This window comes from Helianthus annuus, chromosome 15, assembly GCF_002127325.2.
Source record: "Helianthus annuus cultivar XRQ/B chromosome 15, HanXRQr2.0-SUNRISE, whole genome shotgun sequence".
NCBI lineage: Eukaryota > Viridiplantae > Streptophyta > Magnoliopsida > Asterales > Asteraceae > Helianthus > Helianthus annuus.
This window is the reverse complement of record NC_035447.2, coordinates 11,727,386-11,748,458: the sequence shown is the minus strand read 5'-3', so window position 1 is coordinate 11,748,458 and position 21,073 is coordinate 11,727,386. Positions and strand designations below refer to the sequence as shown.

Genomic DNA, 21,073 nt, shown 5'->3' with positions numbered 1-21,073 from the left:
TCACTCGTGGAACACCGCCGCCTCCCCTAATATAACGAGTGATGAAGTATTAGTCGTTATATATATATATAACGCGTTGAACATGTAAGTGAATGAATGTGTATCTTGTACATTGTGCATTAATACTTGTACATTGGAATCCCATCACTAGTGATACCACCCCCCCTACATTTCTATCACTAGTGATAGAAATTTGGTTGATGACATGACATGATTTTATTGGACAGTGAGAGTGATAGAATCTATCACTAGTGAACCACCCCTCCTCCCCTTAAGGAATAGATAGTGTAATGAGAAGGTAGCTATGGATTTGCAGAGTTAATCTCCTTCTCTTCCGTGATTCTTCTTCTACAATTCTTTAGCTCATAATCTCTCGATTACCATTTTGTATCGTAACAATTGGTATCACGAGTTGTCCGATGGTCATATAATGCGATATGGCTCATATAAATGGAGACAGAAAAACACTCTCTGGCATTTTTTTTGTGTAACATTTTCATATACGACACGTATAACTCTATACGAGTTGTATAGGTGTAGAGGTATGAAAACAAGATTTTTGGAATGTAAAAATAGTGAGAGGCTTAAATATTTACTTTTAAAAAGTGAAGGTGTGCACTGAGTAAAATTTTGAACCTTACCCTATCTTCTCATAAAGGTTTTATTTACTTTTCCATGAATTCTTTTTCACCCATAAGTTCATCTTCTTTATATATATCTTGATTCTCCAAAGTTTTGTTTGCCTCAACTCCACAATCACCGGTGATCTTTCCATATTGTCCACAACTATTCAACATTGATCAATTAAATCCGTAGCTTTGAAGGTTTAGGGCTTTCTTACCACTTTGCACAGTAGAATTTTGTGAGTAGCATAGAGTTCATACATATATAATGTTAGCTTCTCACCTAAAATTTGTATTTGTTGCAGTAATTAAACAAAAGAGTAATTATGGAAGGGTATAAGTATGCAGCTGATATCGACTCAATAACCAAAGCAGAAGATGTAATCAAGTCCTATGTTCATTTAACTCCTGTCACGTCTCCAGCGGTCCTAAATTCTTTTGCTGGAAAATCACTATTTTTCAAGGATGAGAAGAGGTAAGACTGTAAGAGAGGTCTTCTTCATTTCTTTATAAAAAGGTGGTGAGATGAACATGTTGGTTAACACTTTGACACTTGAGGTCAAACATACTAATTTCAACTTGAAAATCAACTCTAGTTCATTTAGGTTTCAGGCTTTCAGCATTTGTTTATAGCCAATGGTACATATAAAAAAAAAAATTCTAACCAGATTGTTAACTTTTAAAATCTAAAGAAGTATAGTTTGACCTTAATATCCTATTGACTTTTTGAATTAACATCTAAACCATCAATCTTGTGGAAATGACTTAGCGTACAAGGATTATTGATTATGGGCAAATTGTGCAAATATAAATGGAAAAACATCATCTCTAACCCAAAATCACTCATTTAAGCTTCTGTTAAGAGTTCTTTTTCGTTTCACTAAAAAACTTAATATTATGATTTTGAAACTTCATTCTCTTTTAATATTTTTATATTTAGTGGCAACCATGTTGCGGCATTGTCTTTGGCTACGAAAATTCGTGGAATCCCCGCATATGTTGTGGTGCCAAATAAGGCACCAATATGCAAAGTAGAGAATATTAAAAGATATGGGGGTCAAGTTATATTTAGTGAGCCGACCATGAAATCTAGAGAAGAGACAGCAACAAAGGTATCACTTGAGAGGGGAGCTGTTATCATTCCTTCTTCCAATGATGCTCGTATAATAAGGTATAATTTATTTGATCTTTAAGTGATTGAAACTTTTGAACTAATGAATTTGTTAAGAAGCTACCAGTGAATTATAAGGTTCTATGGAAATTACATTTCCATTATCTATTGAGATCAGTTGTTCATGTGAACATCTGTTAGGTTGATGTTCGCCAAGATAAATACTTCAAAATTTTCGAGAAACAAAAAAAAGGAAAAACTAAGTACACAAAGTTAAAATATATACACGATTCGTGTAATTGTCAATTTGTGTTAACATTCATAGAAAGAACTCAAATTTCTTAGTTGTTTTAATTTTTAAATATTACTTGTACTTGTTAAGTTGAATTATGCTCCATATCCAACGTTTTCTTATTTTTTTTCTTACAGTGGTCAGGGTACATTGTCATTAGAGTTTCTTGAAATTATTGGAGAGAACAACAGCAAGTCCTGTTGCAGCACTTGGTTCAACTGCAACCTTAAATATCTCATAACAATATCGCATTGTTTCAAGAATCTCAACATCGTCGACTGTGATGATGTCATCAACCAGATCACGTACAATTGGCCTACATAAATAGTTAAACTTTAGACAAATAAAACAGCTCTCCAGAATTATTTAAATAAGGTTCAGAAGTTATTAATTCTTCCAGGATTCAAACAAAAATCCAGGTCCGAATTGCCCCAGGAAAGCACAATCCCAATGTTTTGAGAACAAATATTAGCCGCATATGTTTTTCTAACCAAAAACCCCATTCTTATACCGGTTTGTTGTAGTAGTGTGTATGAAATGTTGTTGATAATTTGTTATCATAATTCGTTTGATTTGTATGTCAAAATTTGATGTATTTACATCTAAAAATTAGAAATATAGATAAACACAAACATCTATTTTTTTTTACTGAAAAATAATCTAATATTTTCCATTAAAGAACCGGAAAATTTACAGTAGAATGACAGGTAAACGGGCAACAAGCTGCACCGCTACATCCTTTTGAATAACAAATATGATCCTATTGAAAACAAAATTCTGGTTCCTCGACGTCGAGAAATTGTTGTGCATGAGCCTCTGCAGGTTCTTCTACTTTTGTATAAACGTTCGTATGTCTGAAGCATGTATGGTTTCTCAACTTAAATGAGTGTTTTTCGTACATATTGAAGCGGTATATAACCAATTCTCGAGGTACAACAAGATTCATATACACGAGTAGAAACAGCCTTTGTCTAATCTCAACGTTTTATATAGAGTTTGTAAATGTAAGTTTGTGAATTTGAAAGAAAAACACTATTATATGACCAATAACAACTTTTGTTATTCCATTACTCTTGAAGGAACGTTCGCATTAGAACATGTACTTTGTGACAAAATAAGAAGTGACATATACCCAATTCTAAGTTCAGGTATACCAGAAACTTTGTTCCCTCATTCATATGTTTCACACCTAACTTCACTCTCTTTACACCATTCGACACATATCTAACCACATGCAAGATTATTATTATTTTATGTTTTTCCATCTAATTATTATGACAAAGTTCCAAACAAATTGTAAAATTAAGCCAAGTAGCAAGAACATGTTAAATTGAGAAACCGTACATGCTTCAGACGTACACACGTTTATACAAAAGTAGAAGAACCTGCAGAGGGTGCGCATAACAATTTCTCGACGTCGAGAAACCAAAATTTTGTTTTCAATAGGATCAGGTCTGTTATTCAAAAGGATGTAGCTGTGCAGCTTGTTGTCCGTTTACCTTTTCCGGTTCTTTAATGGAAAATCTTAGATTATTTTTCAGTAAAAATAATAGATGTTTGTGTTCATCTATATTTCTAATTTTTAGATGTAAATACATCAAATTTTGACATTCGAAAATACAAGTCAAACGAATTATGATAACAAATTATCAACAACAATTCATACGCACTACTACAACAAATCGGTATAAGAATGGGGTTTTTAGATAGAAAAACATATGCGGCTAATATTTCAATGGATTTAAAACACAAAAACATTTTCTAAAAAATTGTGACGTTTAATTAGTATTTTTTAGAACAGCAATTACGCACACTCAAATTCAAATTATAAATTAAAGTAAAATCTCATTTTTATCTTTGAGAACTGATAAAATATTCCACTTTACTGCTAATTATTTTCTTGTGTGGTTTTCATCCCAAATGTCTTAAAACCATGCCACTTTCATCCAATAGTTTAACCATCATTAAAAAAAGTCAGTTAAATGAGGGGTAAACTAGTCATTTCACATATACTTTTTTTTCATTTTCTTTCAACGAGTAAACAAACATTTTTGTGCTTGAAGTTTGGTGAAATATACCACTTTAGTCCAAACATGTAGGTGGTGGTTTAACATCTGGTACGGTGATTGGAGCCAAGGCAAAGAATCCTACCATACGGGTCTTTGCCGCTGAGCCAAATGAAGCAGATGATGTAGCACAGTCCAAAGCATGTGATAGACTCATAACCTTGAGTCAAACAAACACAATTGCTGATTGACTTCGAGCTTCCCTCGGAGATCTTACTTGGTAATAGTATCTTTATATCTTTTCACCGCTTTAAAACATACACATTAAATGTGGTTTACCTGTTTCACTTATATTCATAGTTATTTTTCCCTACATGATCAAATAACCAAAACCAGTCTCTCTACACTCAAAACGTTAGAAATTGGTTATCAACTACTTGAAAAGGCATTAGTAACATAATCACTTAAACGCCTTATTGTTGCATCTTGTTTATTGTTCAAGTTAGACTTATGTTTAACATTTGAGTGTTACTATTTTTATGTAGGCCCATTGTATAGGATCTTGTTGATGTTGTTATAACAGTGGAAGATAAGGAGATTGTTGAAGCAACTCGATATTGTTATAAGATACTCAAGGTTGTAATTGAGCCCGGTGCTGCTATAGCGCTTGCTGCGATTCTATCCGATAACTTCAAGAAAATTCCTATTTCGAGTTGTTCTCAAAACATTGGGATTGTGCTTTCTTGGGGCAATGCGGACCTGGGCGTTCTGTTTGAATCCTGGAAAAATTGACGACTTATGAACCTTATTAAATAATTCTGGAGGGTAATTGTGAAACCTCTTTTGTTTGTTACTTGAAACTTGAAAGACCTTTAAGCAATTAAAAGCATGATGTTTTGATTATTATTATTGTTGTTGTTGTCCCTTTCCTCTTTGATCTTTTAACCTAGTAGCACAAACATCAAATATACGATAGAGGCTCACACTAATCACCATACGTACGTTACACACTTTAATGGAGTCAATTTTATTCAAGGCTGAAACTATTCACACACCAAGGATGCCTATTTGCACACTTAGGGTTTATATACGTTGCGTATAGCTCTATACGCAGCGTATAGGGTTACACCTATACGCATCGTATAAGTTGCATAGAATTCAGCGCCTGCCCAGCAACATTGGCATAGACAACCAGGGTTTATATACACTGCGTATAGAGCTATAGCCAGCGTATATAACACATCAGAATTTTGTTTGGTTATTTTGATGTATTTGTGGTATAAATTCTCACCCGGTTCCAACGTTAAATCGCTTGAAATATATAACTGATGTGAGTAAAATGCAACATATAAATTACATCAAATGAGACATAAAACTAACCCTTTTTAAGTACTAATGTTGGAAAAAGTGTGCTTTTGTCTTCCTTTTGTATTTTCAGGGTTAAAAGAGCTTAAATGAACAAAAGAAGCAAAAATGCAGCTAAATCCAACATAAATACAAAGAAAAGGAAGAAACGTGGCATGCCCGACTCCTCGACAGCATCTCCCAAAGCAAAAACAAGAAGAAAGCTGAGCATGGGGCTGTGCCCAGCTGAGCATGGGGCTGTGCCCAGCTGAACACGGGGCTGTGTCCAGCGGACACGGGGCGTGTCCAGCTCAACACGGGGCCGTGCTCAGCGAGCACGGGGCAGTGTCCAGGATGGTCAGCCCTGGCACAAAAGACAAATTGGTAGAAGCTTCTATTGCCCACCACGGGGCCGTGCCCAGCGGACACGGGGGCGTGGTCAGAGTGCTGCAGGTGCATTTATTGTAATTGCGAATTACAATTAATGAAGAGAGAGAGTGTCAGACGGGCACGGGGCCGTGTCCAGCGGACACGGGGCCGTGCCCAGGCTTCTGTTCAGCCTATAAATAGGAGTGCTTGGAGCCATTTCAACTCATCCCTTGGCACACCACCTCTCTCACACCTCATCCACCACCCACCACCACCATAACACCATCATCCACCACCATCATCCATTGTCCATCGTAGAGTGTGTGAGTCGTCTCAGGATCCAAGATTGATCGTAAGAGTTCTTGACAATCAAGGCCATGTTTGCCTAAGTCTCTTACATCACTTGGTGAAGACAAGTGTTTAGTATAATACTTTTTATTTTTAATCTTTTGCACTTTTTATTTGGTTTTGTATTAATGACTTTAATAACTAGTTACTTATGTTGAAGGTGATCTTTCTTTATCGTTTGTCCGTGGTGTCTTGGCATTATTTTACTGTCTATATAAAATAAAAGATTTTCACCATTCATATCTCCACGGTCTATATGGAGGTATGTTGGCTACCTGGTCGGGGGTTAAGGGAACGGTTTGGTAAGGGTCTTGCCCTTGTTCAGCGTTTAGAGGTCCTGCTTGGGACCTGGGTCAAATTTAGTAGGATCTCCTTCAATGCCCATAGGTATTGGATGGCGGGGATCCAAACTCTTTGACCCCCTCATAAGTTAACTACTATTAATACTATAACCCGGCTATTTAGGACTGTATCCCTGCTGACTCAGACTACTTAGCCGAGGGTAACGTCACCGCCAAAAGCGGGGCCTACCACAATTTGCATTAATAACTTAATTCATTATCTTTCAATAATCCGACCCTTTAGGATTGTATCCTTGCTGACTCAAACTACTGGGTTGAGGGTAACGTCGCCTTCAAAAGAGGGGCCTACTACAATAACTAAGATAATCTCTTAAACAAGTGCAAAAGTGCGAAAATAATCAAAGGTTATACTAATACACGTGTCGGATCCAAGTGATTCATCTTGTCTATCTGTTTTTATTTTATTTTTATTTTCAGCATTTAGTTAGTTTTTATTTTTTTCTTAGTTTAAACATTTTTCTCACTTTTTGATTTGGTTAGACGTTGAGGATAAACCGGTATTAAAAGCTCTTGTGTCCTTGGACGACCTCGGTATCTTACCAACACTATACTACGTCCACGATGGGTGCACTTGCCCATATGTGTGTTTAGTGTTAAGTAAATATCGTGTTTTATAAATTTAAAACTTGGCTAAAAGTGTAAAAGGGGCTTAAATACTCATAAAAAATAATACTACACTTCACGCACATCAAGTTTTTGGCGCCGTTGCCGGGGACACAAGGATTTTAAGAAAGCTTAAAATCGACGGCCTAATCAGTTTTTCAAAACCTTTTTAAAACGCGCGCACATTTTTCTGCATTTTAGTTTAGTTTTGCATTTACAGTAGCCTGAACACGGGGCCGTGCTCACTGAACACGCCCCCGTGCTGCATATTTTTAGTTAGATACCCAGATACAGAGTCTGAACACGGGGCCGTGCTCACTGAACACGCCCCCGTGCTCAACGTGACCAGTAAATTTAATTAAAACGCCCAGATACAGACCCTGAACACGGGGCCGTGTTCACCCAACACGGGGCCGTGTCCAGCTTCTGTTTCCGTCTTATTTTTGTTTTCTGGTCCCGAGACTCAGTTGTGATCTGTTGAGTGATTCTTATGGATCAATACTCAAGAGGTTACAACTACACCTATGATGAGGATGATTATAGGGGTAATTATTGCACTAATTGTCGTAACGCACGCTCGGTTCAATATAATACTTCATATCAACCATCCAATTCATACAACCATTATGAGGAGCCCAGGTACGAGCCATCAACTTCATACACATCCTATGAAGACCAGAGGTATGAACCTCCTCCCTCATACTCATATTTTGATGAACCTAGGTATGAGCCTTCATACTCATACTTTGAAGATTCAAGATATGAGCCACCACCTTCATACTCTTATCATGAGGAACCATGGCGTGAACAACCCACCTCATATGAGTACTATGAAGAACAAAGTTTCGACCCTTATCCATCATATACTTATAATGAAGAACAATGGTGTGAACCATCTACTTCATATGAGAACTAGGTTATTGCCCGCGTATACGCGGGTTTTAACAAATGAATATATAATGTATATTTCAAATATAAACCTACTGTGGAAATGGACTGTATCGCAACACAACCGGAAATTAAGTGTTTTGCTTGAAATTTGAATGGAATTAATTTTTGGGATAAAAGTTTACCTCTCCGCCATCTCTACAACAATCCCATGAAGACCAACAGATGTGATTATATTGTTCTTAATAACAAAACAACATAAAATCCAATGTAGCACAAGATTTTTAATGAACAAATTTAATAAGATACAAAATAAAATTGCACATTTGTTCTTAACCTCTTCGATCAATAAGTAGTAACTCGATGTGTACAACACACTAAAAAAGAACAAAACATTAGTGTCCCACATTTCATCCATTCACAATAATATAGATTACGACAATGAAATTAAAATTTTAAACTCTTGTAAGTAGCAAAACTTAGTACCAACTCTGTTCAAATTTTAAACCCTAAACCCATCCACTCAAGTTTCATCCTAAGCTTTGCAGACCTGCAATTTTATGTCAAACAACAATCATGAAATATGTTTGATCTTGTGAATGATGAGTCAAACCTTTCTTTAGTTGTGGTTTTGTTGTCAGTCATGAATGTCTTCTTTTAGCATGACCCACTATAGCGCTGGTATCTAAGAGCATTCACATCCAATCCACTAAAAATATACATACATTCCACTAAAAAACAACTCCTATATCAATATGTTTCCACTAAAAACAAATACTTTTTCTCTCTCATTTTCAATATATATTACATTTTCTCTCTCCTCTACTCACAACCACTTTCAAAATATATTAAAAAATTATACAGGGTGGACAGTGTCCCCCCAAATATACAGATGAACAGTAACATTTTCTCTCTCCTCCACTCACAACCACTTAAACCACTTTTTATAATTTAAAAACCCATCTCTCAAGATTTGGTGGATAGAATGTGAATGCTCTAAGGGAACTCCATAATCCAGATTTGCATTAGATTCCTACAAAGATAACAAAAACCTCTTTGATACTCGACATTTTATTAAATATTTATACTGTTTTTCGAATTTAGTTTTTAACTATCCACGAGAACATTGCTTAACATTAAATAAATAATTATTAATTGTTGTTAAAGAAAATATATATAACTTCAATCTTTATGATACTTCTAATTACCATCTTTTAATTGTAGTACATGTCATATTTGGTTGTTCTAAAATCAAACACGTAAAACTCGTTAAAGTCTTTTAAAATATTAATTAAAAAAATACATAGGTTTAACCGTCAATCCGTTTACAACCCAACAATTGTTTTTACTTGCTGACCCGTTTTATCTCGGGTTACACAGTTTTTAGTATGCCCATTTTAGGATTGATGTGCTGGGTACAAAGTAAATATACATACTGTGTTCAAGTTATCTGGTCCAACCTGTTAACCCGACAAGATATACATCCCTACTAAAAATCCTACGTTAAGATTATAAAGTATTAAAAGTAGAGAACATAAATAAGCTGAAATCTCATTTAATTTATGCAAATTTCAAGTGTATCAACAAATGATCTCAAATGTCACTATCATTAGTAAGCCACTAAACTCACTAATTAATATACCTTCTGTTTCTTCAAGTAGACCCGGATTTCTACACTTGTACTCACATTTACAGTAACACAAAATAGGACCAGAGTTTCCCATTGTGATCTGGTTAATATATATGATAATGCACATCTTGTGTATTCCAAACAACGTCACGTTGGTCTACACATGTATTTCAAGAATTGCCTCTCCTGCAATCGAGCCCATCAAACAATAAAGTCAAATAATCATCAGAAGAAATTCAGAAACGATTCTTACAGCATATGAATTAGATGTGATTAGTGAAGTTTACCATGCATTCTCTTGATAAATCGTTCGAACTCCATAATATTATGAGGTTCCATGAGAAGTGGACCAAGTCTAAGGTAAGTAAAAGCAGAATAATGCCTTCCGTCTGGATCATTCTGAGGCTTAGCCTTCTCAAGTACATGATGATAACTTACTTTATCAACGCATGGAAAAGCCTGCCTGAACCAATTGATCACCAAATTTCAAACATCGACACGAAAAAAGAAAAAAACCAAATGATGTAGGGTTAGTTGCTACTACATGTAGGGCTCTGAGAGTGAAAAAGGGAAATATATTGGGTAAAACCAACAATGATAATAAAAAACAAATCCCGATCAAGAAATATATCAAATGGAATACAAGAATATGCCAATTTCTTCATCATTTTTTAGCTTCTTTCGCTTACGTTCTCCATTAGTTTCCTCCTGAAAAAAAATCACCAAACAAATGGATTACTTCAGAGATATAGATTCCATTCTTTTTACTTCCAATGCACTAAACATCAACAATATGCTTCCATATAAAATTGAACCCTAAACGAATGTTTAAGATGAAATCGTATGAATTTAACAGCCCTAAAACCCATTTCACAATTTATAACATCCAACAACACAAATCCCCAATAACATGACAACATTCCTCAAATTCTCATACAAAAAAAAATTGAATTCAAACTTGTTTAGGGTAAAATTAATTATATTAAGAAAATAAAAATTGAGGGGCAGAATGTGACCTGTATGGCGATAACATCAGGGTCAATGTCATCGATGAACTTGGCGAACTCAGGCCAATTGTTTTTAACACGAAGAAGAAAGCTGTTGGCATTCCAAGTTAACAACTTTGTGGGTTCTTTCTTTTGCGATTTATTCTCCTCATCTTCAACAACTGCTGGTGTTTTTGTTTCACCATCAACTGCTGGTGTTGGTGAAGAAGAAGAAGAGAGGTTGGGTTTCTTGAAGGACCCATCTTTTTGCACTGGTTGAAAGAATCGCTTAAAACCTTAAAACCAGATCTGATGAATCCAAATCCAGAATAATGAAGATCATAAAACCTTAAAAAAACACATATGTAGGTTTTGGATTTACCTTTATCAGATCGCTCAGAAAACCGATTAGGGTTTTCGACAAACCCACGAGTATCATACGATAACCAATTGAAAGAAGTTGAAAGTTACCTAAAATCAAGTTCGATTGCAAGTTACCTTGAAGCCGTCTTCAATTGATAATAGGATTAGGGTTTTTGAATTCATCAAATCGAACCGGAAGATAGGAGAGAGGTAAAGGGGGTTGTTTGTGGTTATGCCATCTAGGATAGAAACGTTTTGTTTTATTATATTTAGAGAATATGAAACAGTAATACACAAAAGTTGATAGTGAGAGGACAGGGTAATGAGTTTCTTGGGATGAGTAAATGGAATTCAAATTCAAAAATTGAATCCACAGAATCTGGCCGCCCAAACATTTCAGCATATTTGAAAGAATTAATAATACACAAAAATTGAAAAATCTCACAAAATTACACCTAGGATAGGATGATGTGGACTGGCTAGAATTTTGACATGTGTATTAGTTGAATGTGGGGGTGCCAAGTGGCAGAACCTTGTTCTTTTATTAGGTATAGAGATTATGAGGAACCAAGGATCGAACAACCGGATTCAAGCCTTGAGGATCCAAATTCTTTTTCTCTCACCGAAGTAACTAATAGGATATTAGAACACATTAAAACTATCGAACGTTACATGAAAGAATCTCGCGCAAGGGAAGAGGAATCCCGCGCAAGAGAAGAATTAAAAAATGATAATAACGTAGAGGTAGTTGAAAATGTAAAAATGGAAGAACAAGAAAGTGAAAAACCGACACATGAGTTAAACAACGAAAAAGGTGAGTCCGATAATGTTAAATTACAAGAAGAGTCTAATTTTGAAGAAATTAATCTCTTGTCACCTACTTTCGAAAATCATTGTTTAGTAACCCCTCATGCCAAGTTTTTAAAAGAGTTAAACACTAGTGCTAAAATCAAAGAAATAGTAAGTGTTAAGTTAACTAATGATCAAACCTCGCTAATAAAAGAAGATCCTTTTGAAATTAACATTACACCGGTTCCATGTTTCTTTCAAAATTCATTTATTAGTAATATCACCATTGATAAATATCTTTAACATAATGCCTAACTACATTTTTGAAAAATTAAGTATTAGTGACTTTACTCCACTTCAAATACCCATTTTTCTATCCGATCGAAAAGTGCTAAAATCAATCGGTGTAGTTGAAGATGTTTTGGTTCAAACAAATCAAATGGTAATCCCAACCGACTTTGTCATCCTCAATGACGCTCCTCTAGTCTTGGGAAAACCTTTTGTAAAAACTCATAAAACTTTGAAAAACCGGAAGTTTAATAATCTACCTCTTCAATTAGGGGCATTCAAAAGGAGCATAGATCTTGAGCGCTCAATGAAATATCCTTTTGGCAATAATGACCCCCTAATTGAAGATGAGCCTGAACCACCCGATAAGGAGGGTCTAGCCAAGGACCCTTATAAACGTGGCGCACCACGGAGGCATTCCGCGGAACTATCCTTAGTTTTAGATTAGTTTAACTTTTATGCTTTCTAGTTTAGTTTTAATTTGCAGGAATAAAACACACTCGGGATGGTGAAGGATACTAAGGGAAGCTTGAACCAACACCCCATGCGCAAAAACAGAGCCTCTCGACAATTTTTCTTCATTACTGCAAGTTCAGCACGGGGCCGTGCTTACCCAACACGCCCCCGTGCCCAAAAATCTGCAGAAATGCCCGGTTCAGGTACCTGGACACGGGGCCGTGCTCACTGAACACGCCCCCGTGCCCAGCCTTCTGTTTACTTTTGGTACTGGCAGTCTGGACATGGGGCCGTGTTCAGCCAACACCACCCCGTGTTCAGCTACCCAGTACCATAAAATCTTGTTTTTAACCCACTTTTACACATTTTAATCAACCGAAAAACTTATTTTTGGAACACATTGAAGACAATGTGTAATTTAAGTGTGGGGGGATGCTAAAACCTTGAATTTTGCAAGTCCTAATTACAAGCCTTACACAAAACTCTATTGGAACCGCTAATCACCCCAAATTTTTTTTTTCAAAAACTTTTCGTTTTTTTTACTTGTCTTGGTTTAATTTGGGAATAACAAGTTCTAAAAAGGTTATATTTTTACAAATTTACAACCGATAGCGTCGTGATAAAAAGAACCAACATAAGAAAATTATGAAAAGGCATGACAAGTCTAATTAAAATTTGATTATATATACTTGATCACATTAAAAACCCATTCCCACAAAAGTGAGTTTTGAGCCTTTATTGAGCATACAAATACATATCTTTAAACTAAATGCTCATTTTTCGTTTCTTGTGTGAATAGCCGTTTGGTTTCTTACGACTCTAGAACTTGCCACGACAATACATTCCCGGTCCTTACCAACTTAAACCCGAGTAAGTAAATGATGGAGGCATTAGGACTAACCCCTTTTTATTTCTACACCATTAATTTTCCTTTTTTTTTACCACCTACCCAAAAATCCCCCTAGTTAACCCCTTTGAGCCTAAACCTTTTCGTTTCTTTCCCCAAAACAAACACCCTTTACCCACCAAAACCTTTTTCATTTTAAACCCTTTATTTTAGTAACAAAGCTCGGTTTTCTTGTGACACAAAAAAAAAAAAGAAAAAAAGAAAAAAAAAATTCATCAGCAATAAACAAACAAGCTCATCAAAAGAAACCTTGTTTGAAAAATGCTTCATTAGAATAAAAAAAAAGTGAAGAAAAAAAAAAACAAAGTGTTTTACGAAAACCGACGCTTTTTACGCTTTTCGCCCTTTTACTAACCACTAACCCAACCACACACCTTTAGCCCAAGCCTAACCCTTCACCCAAAAAGTCCTCTTGATATTTACAAAGGTATAAAGTTAAAAAGGAGGAGGATTGATTGCTTGGCAAGCTTATGGTAGGAATAAGTTCCATGCCGCTCTCGAGTGATTCACTAAAAATACACCTTCGGCCGAGTGTTGAGTGATCCCCCGTGAGGTATGTGAACTTGTATATAAATGAAATTTTAAAAAGGCATGTTATGCCCAAATAAGTAATTTCTCTTATGAAACGTTCTAAATAAATCACAACGAAGAGGATTGTAAATAGTATAAAAATAAAACCCAATAAAGATCTTGGATTCCCGACACTCAAGACAAGCCCAAAACCTTCTCTTCTACCCATTCCATTTGGGAGTGTAAGCCACATATTAAAGAGTTTTGCTTGAGGACAAGCAAAGATTCAAGTGTGGGGGTATTTGATGTGAGTAAAAGGCAACATATAAATTACATCAAATGAGACATAAAACTAACCCTTTTTAATTACTAATGTTGGAAAAAGTGTGCTTTTGTCTTCCTTTTGTATTTTCAGGGTTAAAAGAGCTTAAATGAACAAAAGAAGCAAAAATGCAGCTAAATCCAACATAAATACAAAGAAAAGGAAGAAACGTGGCATGCCCGACTCCTCGACAGCATCTCCCAAAGCAAAAACAAGAAGAAAGCTGAGCATAGGGCTGTGCCCAGCTGAGCATGGGGCTGTGCCCAGCTGAACACGGGGCTGTGTCCAGTGGACACGGGGCGTGTCCAGCTCAACACGGGGCCGTGCTCAGCGAGCACGGGGCAGTGTCCAGGATGGTCAGCCCTGGCACAAAAGACAAAGTGGTAGAAGCTTCTATTGCCCACCACGGGGCCGTGCCCAGCGGACACGGGGGCGTGGTCAGAGTGCTGCAGGTGCATTTATTGTAATTGCGAATTACAATTAATGAAGAGAGAGAGTGTCAGACGGGCACGGGGCCGTGTCCAGCGGACACGGGGCCGTGCCCAGGCTTCTGTTCAGCCTATAAATAGGAGTGCTTGGAGCCATTTCAACTCATCCCTTGGCACACCACCTCTCTCACACCTCATCCACCACCCACCACCACCATAACACCATCATCCACCACCATCATCCATTGTCCATCGTAGAGTGTGTGAGTCGTCTCGGGATCCAAGATTGATCGTAAGAGTTCTTGACAATCAAGGCCATGTTTGCCTAAGTCTCTTACATCACTTGGTGAAGACAAGTGTTTAGTATAATACTTTTTATTTTTAATCTTTTGCACTTTTTATTTGGTTTTGTATTAATGACTTTAATAACTAGTTACTTATGTTGAAGGTGATCTTTCCTTATCGTTTGTCCGTGGTGTCTTGGCATTATTTTACTGTTTATATAAAATAAAAGATTTTCACCATTCATATCTCCACGGTCTATATGGAGGTATGTTGGCTACCTGGTCGGGGGTTAAGGGAACGGTTTGGTAAGGGTCTTGCCCTTGTTCAGCGTTTAGAGGTCCTGCTTGGGACCTGGGTCAAATTTAGTAGGATCTCCTTCAATGCCCATAGGTATTGGATGGCGGGGATCCAAACTCTTTGACCCCCTCATAAGTTAACTACTATTAATACTATAACCCGGCTATTTAGGACGGTATCCCTGCTGACTCAGACTACTTAGCCGAGGGTAACGTCACCGCCAAAAGCGGGGCCTACCACAATTTGCATTAATAACTTAATTCATTATCTTTCAATAATCCGACCCTTTAGGATTGTATCCTTGCTGACTCAAACTACTGGGTTGAGGGTAACGTCGCCTTCAAAAGAGGGGCCTACTACAATAACTAAGATAATCTCTTAAACAAGTGCAAAAGTGCGAAAATAATCAAAGGTTATACTAATACACGTGTCGGATCCAAGTGATTCATCTTGTCTATCTGTTTTTATTTTATTTTTATTTTCAGCATTTAGTTAGTTTTTATTTTTTTTCTTAGTTTAAACATTTTTCTCACTTTTTGATTTGGTTAGACGTTGAGGATAAACCGGTATTAAAAGCTCTTGTGTCCTTGGACGACCTCGGTATCTTACCAACACTATACTACGTCCACGATGGGTGCACTTGCCCATATGTGTGTTTAGTGTTAAGTAAATATCGTGTTTTATAAATTTAAAACTTGGCTAAAAGTGTAAAAGGGGCTTAAATACTCATCAAAAATAATACTACACTTCACGCACATCAATAACCGTTAATGTTATACCATTAATATTATATCGTTAATTTTTTTTAAAACGTATATACGGTTCGAATATATTATATTGTTATCGTTTAAATCAAATTATTATACCACATCTAGTGCGGTTCGAATGCAATAAACGTTTAAATATCATACCGTTAATTATTTTTAAATACTTGTGTACGGTTGGAATATATTATACTGTTTCCATACTATACCGTTTAAATTAAAACCGTTACATATTTTGAAATATCCGGGTACGGTTCGAATATATTATATTGTTTCAATACTATTCTGTTTAAATTAAATTATTATACCAAGTCTCGGTGCGGTTCGAATATTGTACCGTTTAAGATTTTTATACCGTTAATTTTATCAGATTACTCGGGTACGGTTCAAATATATTCTACCGTGTTTCCATACACCGTTTAAATTAAAATACTATAGCAGTTTTAAATTTTTATAACGTTAATTATTTTGAAATACCCGGGTATGGTTTGAATATATTACACTGTTTCCATACTATACCCTTTAAATTAAAATACTATACTGTTTCAATACGACTAAATATGATATATTTGTCTAAGTTTGATATATACAACATAAGTTTATACATACATAACAAAAGATAAAATATAACTAAATACTAAATATATTGAAGAAGATAAAATACTATCGCAGCGGATCATCCTGCTGCTGCTAATGCCATGCTGTAGTCGGAATGAAGGGTCGTGGAAGTAACCCATCACGCTGTCGACGATCCTGCAACTCCTCAACTACCCAGCCCATCACATACCTCAGCCAGTCAATGTCCTCCGGGTGATAGCCAAACGAAAGGGCTATCCCAGTGACGTAGGTGCCGCCATATAATAATCTGCGCTCCTGCTGATGATATGCGAAGGCGAAGGCAGATGATGGCTAAATAGGAATTTGAATAAGAAAAATTATTTTGTTTTGAATTCATAGGCAAGGCAAATGATGTCTAAATATGAATTTGAATTCACATTTATCAGTTGCGTATAGATTTATACGCGGCGTATACCTTTATTCACGTGCCTAGACAACATCGTATCAATGTCAAATCTGTCAGACATACGCTGCGTATAACTTTATTTTTCCATACCCACCATAACCGAACAGAACGGACATGTAATAAATCTTGTATGATTTAGGACTTTTCACCATATTTTTAATATTTGATGTTTTAGTACTTATAGGTTTTTCATATCATTTTGTGGTTTTGGTGGAATGTTTATTTTAATTTATGGAATGTATTATATCACTTTTATTTGAATATTCAATAATAATTGGTATTAATATTATAGATTAGATGTATTATATCACTCTTCCATACGTTTAGTCCCTAGTTCGTGTATGTCTTGAAGTCGTTTGTTTATCTCTGAAAATGCATTAGTCATTTCGGATCCGATCGACGATGACTAGGACCTTTTCGATCTTGCACCGCTTCTTCTTCCGTTGGGTCGTGGTAGCTCTTCCGCCGGCTCTTCCTCCGGAATATCATCGTTGTCGTCGGTGTTTCGAGCATCGGAGGTTGGCGTTTCGGGTTCACCCGACTCGTTGGTTTTTTATCTCTTTAACGGCCTTTTATTTGCCGACCGACCGGTAGTCGTAGGGATGTTGGCCCATTTGGGGCTATTCCGAAAAATTTGTCAACGCTTTAAGTACGGGAAATTGCCTTGACTTTGTGTATATTCGATTAAGGCCGCTTGTGTAATGTCCTCGTCCTCGCTTCAACTTTTCCATCCGGCAAAATTGCGTTGGTAAACGGTTTGAAAATTCGTGCACTTCTTTTTGATGTTGGTCCACTTGCCCGATATCGAGTCCGCCGGCCGGTATTCGTCTCCTCTACCGATGAGCCCCAAAAAAAAAGTTCTCGAATTCGGTTCCAAAAAGGGTTTTACTTTGATTGTTTGCTAAAAAAACAGATAATTAGTCCAAAAAACCGAAAAAAAACAAATAATTAAAAAACAATAAATAAAAAACCGAAAATAAAAAAACTGAAAATAAAAAACAAAAAATAAAAAAAAAACTGAAAATAAAAAACCGAAAATAAAATAAACAAATAAAATTACCTATTACGGGGTCCTCTGACACGTCGATCCAAGCTCGGGTTAGCGCATACTCCTCTTCGATATGATATTCCATGGTATTACATTTTTTTTTGCTCGGGTGGTTTTCGTTTTCTTTTTATGTGGGCGTTTTGTTTTTCCTTTTTGCGTCTCCTCTACTTCCGGTTGTGTTTCCGGAACAACCTCGAGCTCGTGTAGTGGGGAGCCGAATGCTTGTGCTGATCCGAATGCTTGAGATGACCCCATTCCATCCATGTTTGATTCGGGTTCCAACCGTATAGATTCGGGGCCCATGAGAGTGGTTGGTTCAAAAGGTTCATGAACCCGGTATTATGTTGATTAAAATCGACAAAACCGGATCCGAAAGGGGTGGGTCGAGTGGGAACCGGAGACACGAGGCGGGTAGGATTTGCTACTTTGGTTCGGGTCCGCACTCGAACGGGGATGAATAAAACCGCGGTTGAAGGGTTGCATTGTATAAAAATTCTAGATTTAAAATAAAATAGAGAGAAAGAGGGTTTGAAGGTATGTTGGTGGTATTGGATTTTTTAAAAAAATGAGAGATGGGGTTATATTTATAGGAAAAATTAACTGAATTTGGTTTTTTATTTTATTTTATTTTATTTTATTTTACTTTATGACCGTTTGCAAGGGTCAAAAATTCAAAATCCTCCCTCATCACACCGCTATGAGCATAACAGGATCCACCAAAACTTCACCCATAGCGCCGCTTGTAATGGTGTGGCAGACGCTATGGGGCGCCGACATGCACAAAATCTTCTCGTTCGCGCCCCACTACGGACAGTCTAATGGCAGACTCTCTCACACATGTATGTCAACATTTATCTTTTTTAGCGGGAATTAATGTTACTCTACTTCTATTCTTAAATTACAGTATTCCTAGTTATAATTGGTAATTGAACTCTAGTTTCCTTTCAACAGGCAAAAGCAGCTATCACGCAACCAAAGCTAGAATGGCTGTTAACATTTATCTATTATAAACTGACTCTCATTTTGTTAAGAAGTATCCAAAATAAAGATAAGATAGATAATGCATACATTGTTGTATGTTATAAAAATGTGTCTAAACGGTTCAACCAGCTTACCCCATTTATGACACACATAATAGATTTAACTTATCGTGTCAAACACTTTAATAAGTCGATACAACATGTTTATAATTCGTTTATCAAAACGATATAGTCTTGTAGTTATATTAATAATTAAATAAATGATAAATAAATACAAATTAATTATACTTTTTTGTAATTTATTAAATAAATACGAATTATACTTTTTTGTAATGTAATTTATGTTTTATCTTGTTAAATGTGTCTTATTATTTTTAGCTAAGCTTAATGAAGCATGTAAATCATTGTGTTAAATATGCCATATCATTCATGTAATTAAATTGCTTATATTTAATCATGTTAAGGTGCCATGCAATTCGTGTTATTCAACTAGCTACTTTTAATCATGTGAAACGTGTCATGCAACCAACTTATTAAACATACTTGTATTAGTACGTGTTTAATGGGTCCTATATGGGTGTACTAGTTGTGTTAAACAAGAAATGTCATGTTCGACCTGTTTGAAATAGTACGATATGCTTGACAATACTTGTATTAGTACCTGTTTAATGGGTCCTATATGGGTGTACTAGTTGTGTTAAACAAGCAATGTCATGTTCGACCTGTTTGAAATAGTACGATATGCTTGACAACCCTCCTTTGCATGTCAAATCATATGTCACATCCCTTGATCATGATTAAAAACGAAGGGTTTTCAAATGACACACCCCCTGTCTATCGGCGGGCTTGATACGCATCGTATAGGCCACTGTTTTTTTAAATTTATTTTTTGTTGTGTTGTGTCGAATGCGAACCCGAGAAACGAAAGGGATTTCGAGCAGTTGGTCAATGATATGATAGATAAAGATGTTCATCTTGGTTATCCTTTGCTTTCTGCAATTCAAGCAGGCACGGATGCTAAACGCTGTTATTACATCCGAGACGATTCAAGTGAGTCATATGAAGCAAGTGTCGGTCTATTCAATTGATAGGAATTATTGCATTACATCCCTGTTGAAAAACAGAATCGCTAAATTTAGGAAAAATGGGGTTGAAAGATGATAACCCAACAGTGGAGGATCTCATTCTACAGCTTCGATGAAGTCAAATGTGATCAAACATGGACATCAGACGTAAATTTTGAAGCAAATATGTGCTTCCCAATTTGCGGAACATAATCTCAGTTTGTCTAGAGAAGCGTTTTTCTCATGTGTCTTATGATAACAAGAGTATGTTTTAAACCGTGAAGTGACCGAGATTATGCAGGATAGACAATGGGTTCGTGACTTCGAATTCTACTCGAAACCGCACGACCACCTAACCGGAAAAGCGTTGAAGATGGCGTTGTCACAAAAGAAGCGAATCGAAAAAAATATGACCTTTGATTGTGTAATGTTTTATTTTATTTTATTTTAGTGTAATGTTTTTTTTATTTTATTTAATGTTTTTTTTTTAACTTTATTGTAATGTTTTTTGTTTAATGAAATGTGTTTTAATTTTATAAAGTTAGAAATTGATTAAAAAAATTGAAAATTAATTAATTGAGTAATGATGGTTAGGGGCTTTATGACTACGGGCTCTAGTGATATAACGTCCCATAAAGGCCCTGTATGATGTGCCGCGACACGTGTCGCATAACACTCCCAATAGGGCTTTATGACTACACATGACGTTAAACGTTCAAGTAAGCCGTTTGTTCTTAAATGATTGGAGATAAATAAACCAAATGAAAAGCGAAAATTTTACGTAGATGGTAGGGTGACTTAGGGGTTGTTTGTTTACCTCTTAATGAGGCTCTTAATGGTTCAGATCTCTTACTGGTTCAGCACTTAATGGTTCAGCGTGTTTGTTTCATCAGCAGATGTCTAAATACTTCAGACATTTGCCTCTGAATGGTTAAGATTTATACAGAGTCTGAATGGTTAAGACCTCTAATCTGAATTGGTCAAAC

The 21,073-nt window shown here is 36.1% G+C and overlaps 1 protein-coding gene and 2 long non-coding RNA genes across 6 annotated transcripts; 1 reads left to right on the top strand and 2 right to left on the bottom strand.

Annotated features, from left to right (window-relative positions):
* Positions 1–665: 665 nt before the first annotated feature.
* LOC110910645 (serine racemase) lies at positions 666–4,941 on the top strand. Of its 4 annotated transcripts, none has more exons than XM_022155258.2 (4): positions 666–824; positions 929–1,098; positions 1,564–1,794; positions 4,578–4,941. In XM_022155258.2, exons 2-4 carry the CDS (start codon positions 950–952, stop codon positions 4,588–4,590), a joined length of 393 nt encoding a protein of 130 aa, XP_022010950.1. In that variant the 5' UTR covers positions 666–824; positions 929–949; the 3' UTR covers positions 4,591–4,941. The 4 variants fall into 4 exon arrangements, with proteins under 4 accessions (XP_022010950.1, XP_022010947.1, XP_022010949.1 ...); XM_022155255.2 differs by lacking the exon at positions 4,578–4,941 and adding an exon at positions 2,164–2,685; XM_022155257.2 differs by lacking the exon at positions 4,578–4,941 and adding an exon at positions 2,171–2,674.
* Positions 4,942–9,476: 4,535 nt separating this feature from the next.
* Positions 9,477–11,149, bottom strand: LOC110914783. The gene is made up of 3 exons (XR_002578589.2): positions 10,593–11,149; positions 9,864–10,284; positions 9,477–9,762 (listed from the first exon to the last, which is right to left on the bottom strand). It is a non-coding gene; the product is annotated as an uncharacterized LOC110914783 (long non-coding RNA).
* Positions 11,150–17,548: 6,399 nt separating this feature from the next.
* LOC110914782 lies at positions 17,549–18,576 on the bottom strand. Its single transcript, XR_002578587.2, has 2 exons — positions 18,056–18,576; positions 17,549–17,896 (listed from the first exon to the last, which is right to left on the bottom strand). It is a non-coding gene; the product is annotated as an uncharacterized LOC110914782 (long non-coding RNA).
* Positions 18,577–21,073: the final 2,497 nt, after the last annotated feature.

Coding starts and splice junctions, on each gene's coding strand:
- LOC110910645 (XM_022155255.2), top strand. CDS start 950: ATGGAAGGGTATAAGTATGCAGCTGATATCGACTCAATAACCAAAGCA. Junction 1,099..1,563: donor TTTTTCAAGGATGAGAAGAG/GTAAGACTGTAA, acceptor TTTTATATTTAG/TGGCAACCATGTTGCGGCAT. Junction 1,795..2,163: donor AATGATGCTCGTATAATAAG/GTATAATTTATT, acceptor TTTTTCTTACAG/TGGTCAGGGTACATTGTCAT.